At 64.4% G+C, this 3,676-nt stretch overlaps 1 protein-coding gene across 1 annotated transcript in view; it reads left to right on the plus strand.

The window, feature by feature from the left end:
- The window catches only part of TNK2 (tyrosine kinase, non-receptor, 2), a gene marked incomplete at its 3' end in the record, with an annotated part of 3,575 nt that extends 560 nt beyond the window's left edge, over positions 1-3,015 (plus strand). Inside the window, exons 3-8 of the mRNA XM_010289571.1 lie at positions 1,152-1,364; positions 1,454-1,606; positions 1,801-2,078; positions 2,153-2,279; positions 2,369-2,515; positions 2,921-3,015. Of these exons, the coding sequence (XP_010287873.1) occupies positions 1,152-1,364; positions 1,454-1,606; positions 1,801-2,078; positions 2,153-2,279; positions 2,369-2,515; positions 2,921-3,015 (1,013 nt within the window). The remainder of the gene's footprint in view (positions 1-1,151; positions 1,365-1,453; positions 1,607-1,800; positions 2,079-2,152; positions 2,280-2,368; positions 2,516-2,920) is intronic.
- Between the last annotated feature and the right edge of the window lie 661 nt (positions 3,016-3,676).

The following is a 3,676-nucleotide window of genomic DNA, read 5'->3' on the forward strand; positions in this document are numbered from 1 at the left end:
TGCTCTGCCCCAGTGCCTGGCGCTCCCCACGCTGCTGGCCCCTGGAGGGTGGCAGGGAGGTGGCCAGAAGCCCCTGCCTGCGCGTGGCCCTGCCAGCATGGTCCTGCATGGGCTCCCAGGTCGCTTCCCGGCGAAGGATGGCCCTGCTGCCCCGGCACCTGGGAAATTAATTCCCCTTGTGTTATTTGCCTCTTTGCCAGGAAACTCATTTGCAGCTAACGAGCCACAGAGCCTGCGCATCTCCCCCCAGCCACTGCTCGATGCCCTGCCCACCCCGCTGCCTCGTGGCCAGGGGGCACAGCCTTGTGCCTGCAGGCTGGGGGCACACTGGGGCAGGGGACCTTGGGATGCTCACGTATGCCACTGATGCCATCCTGTCCAAAGCTGGTGCTGCTGCTGCCACGCTGGCACCCTGCACCCCCAAAAGAGCAGGGTGCTTGCCAGCTGGGAGCTGGGTGCTAGGTTGTGGCCTCTCCCCGTGTGACTCAGCTGGGCCAGGACAGGGACGGGATGGGCTTTTAATAGAAGGCTACTCAACCCCGTACCGGGCACAGAAATGCCACCTCCCACCCCGGCCACATGCCAGGCCCAGCTCCCACGCACCCCGCACAGGTCCTGGCTGCCAAGGCTGGGATGGATCCCGTCCCGTGGGACACATCATTGGTCCTGGCAGATCATCAGTCCTGGCTGGGGGAGAGGGAGGGAGAGCCCATCATGTCCCCTCTGGGCTGGCGGTGGCGTCAGCACGTATTGTACTGCCCACGTCGCTGCAGGGATGTGCTGCTACACTCGGCCCAAGCTGGAGGTTTTTCTTGGCTTTGTGCCCAGGCACATCGTGTGGCCACAGCCTGGCCAAGCAGTACCCAGGGCTTTCTGGCTACTGGCCTGGTTAGCTGGGGAGCTACTGCGGGGCCGCTGTGAGAAGCACAACCCCTTCCCTCCAGACGAATTGTAGCTTAGCGTGCAGGCAGCTGGAGGAGCAGAGTCTGCTCCTGCAGCCAGCCTGCTGTGGGTAATCACCAGTTAGGGGTCATCATTAGGTTTCAGTGTGCACAGCCCGGGCAAGGGATCATCCTGGCACTGCTTACTCACAGACCCAAGGATCTGGGCTGTCTCCACACGTGTGTCTCACCTGTCTCCACGTCCCGCAGGTGTTCAGCGGGAAGCGCCCTGAGTCGGAGCTGCCACCCCAACCCCAGAGCACCTTCCGCAAGCCCCCCACGCCACCGCCCCCCGAAGCTGGGGGCCAGCACTCCCTCACCTGCCTCGTGCGGGAGCGGGACCTCTCGCTCTTTGAGAAGCTGGGCGACGGCTCCTTCGGCGTTGTGCGTCGCGGCGAGTGGTGCACGCCCGCCGGCAAGATGGTGAGGTGGTCACAGGGGCGGGGGGAAGTTTGGCTTGGGACCACCCCAGGGGGAAGATGCTTCAGGGGTCACTCCCTCTTTGGCTGTAGGTGAACGTGGCAGTGAAGTGCCTCAAGACGGACGTGCTGAGCCAGCCGGAGGCACTGGACGACTTCATCCGGGAGGTGAACGCCATGCATTCCCTGGACCACAGGAACCTCATCCGCCTCTACGGTGTGGTGCTCTCCCACCCCATGAAGATGGTGAGTGCAGTGGGATGGGGCCGACCCTGATGCCACCCTGTGGGTATCCCGCATGATGGGGTAAGCAAAGCCAGGCTGGGTCTGTACCCCAAGTCTTCCACTGGCATCCCCAGGGGGGCACATGAAGGCTGGAAACCAGCCCAACCAGGATGCCTCTGGCCTGACCAACCTGCTATCCCCTCCCTGTCACCCAGGTGACAGAGCTGGCCCCGCTGGGCTCCCTCCTGGATCGCCTGCGGAAGAACCAGGGCCATTTCCTCATCTCCACCCTCTGCCAGTACGCCATCCAGGTGGCCAAGGGCATGGCTTACCTGGAGTCCAAGCGCTTCATCCACCGTGACCTGGCTGCCCGCAACATCCTGCTGGCCTCCAACGAGCTGGTCAAGATCGGGGACTTTGGGCTGATGCGGGCCCTGCCCAAAAATGACGACCACTACGTGATGCAGGAGCATCGCAAGGTCCCCTTTGCCTGGTGAGCCCTGAGGAGGGGGGACCTGGGGGTGCAGCACCCATGACCTCATGATGCTCACATCCTTCCCCTCGCAGGTGTGCTCCTGAGAGCCTGAAGACACGCACCTTCTCCCATGCCAGCGACACTTGGATGTTCGGGGTGACTCTCTGGGAGATGTTTACCTATGGGCAGGAGCCCTGGATTGGCCTCAATGGCAGCCAGGTGGGTGCAAGGAAGGGACCACCCCCCCCTCTTGCCCAACAACACTCAGGGGGACCTGGAACCCCCTGATGGCACCACCTGCCCTGCAGATCCTGCACAAGATAGACAAGGAGGGCGAGCGGCTGCCGCGGCCTGAGGACTGTCCCCAGGACGTCTACAATGTCATGCTGCAGTGCTGGGCACACAAGCCTGAGGACCGACCCACCTTCGTGGCCCTGCGGGACTTCTTGGTGGAGGTGGGCGAGCACATGGGGAGAGGGACACGGGGGTCCCTGGTGCCCCCATCCCATCAGCTCTGCCTGAGTGTGGGCAGAGTCAGGGGTATCGCCGAGGCGGGAGGTGACATTGGAGGACTTGGGCCAGGCAGGTCTGCAGGCTGGGAGGTGGTGGGTGGTGACACAGTCACAGCAGGAGAACCCCTGGGTGCCACCTTGCCCTTGTGGAGCATCCAGGTGCTGCTGGTGCCCTTGCCCACCCCAGGGACATTGCGGCTGGCGAGGGGCTAGGAGTGGTAGTGCTGTCTCCCACCCATTTTTGGGGCTCCTCTGCCCTGCGTGGAGCTGGGCCTGGCCCCGAAGCTAGGTGAGGTGGACATAATGGGGGGATGTATCCCCAGTCCTCACACACCCCTCTCCCCCCAGGCCCAGCCCACTGACATGAGGGCTCTGCAGGACTTCGAGGAGCCTGACAAGCTGCACATTGAGATGAACGACATCATCACGGTCATCGAGGGCAGGTATTGCATGGCTTGGGGGGCAGTTGTTGCACAGAGGTGGGGGGCACGGACCAGCTGCGAGCCTCAGGGCTGCCAGCCTGCGTGAGGACGCAGGACCTCGAGAACCAGGGCGCCATGGGCACTGGCAGAACTGTGGGGAGCAGGGATGGAGATGAAGGCTCTGCCCCCCAGCACACTTGGCCGCATACCCCACAGGCGGGCAGAGCTGCGAGGTGTGTGGCTCCCTGGGCGGCACAGCGCTGCGGGGTGTGGGGCACAGCCGTGCCCACACCGTCCACCCCCTCTGACTCACCCCGTTGTGCCTGTGGGTTGGCTCTGGCCTTGCTCTGGGAAACTGTTCCCCACTGATAGAGGTGGGGGACATGCCACTGTCACTGGGCCAGGAGAGGCACCGGGGGGCATGACCCATCCCCCCGCTTGTGCCATGGGCTTCACTCCTCAGTCTCTACCGGCCAGCCCCCTCCACCGCCCCGGGGACCTGCGGACTGGAGGGACCTTTGGTCCCCGCATCCCCATCCCAAGGCATGCCCATCCCTCTCCAGCTCAGGGACCCCCCAAAGGATCTCAGTGTCCCTTTGCCCTGCTGGCACACAGGAGGCTGCCCGCCCCCAGCGCTGGGCGGGTGTGGAGAGCAGCTCTGCGCTCTCCCCCTCCCGGGGCC

This window comes from Phaethon lepturus, unplaced genomic scaffold, assembly GCF_000687285.1.
Source record: "Phaethon lepturus isolate BGI_N335 unplaced genomic scaffold, ASM68728v1 scaffold22386, whole genome shotgun sequence".
Classification (NCBI taxonomy): Eukaryota; Metazoa; Chordata; class Aves; order Phaethontiformes; family Phaethontidae; genus Phaethon; species Phaethon lepturus.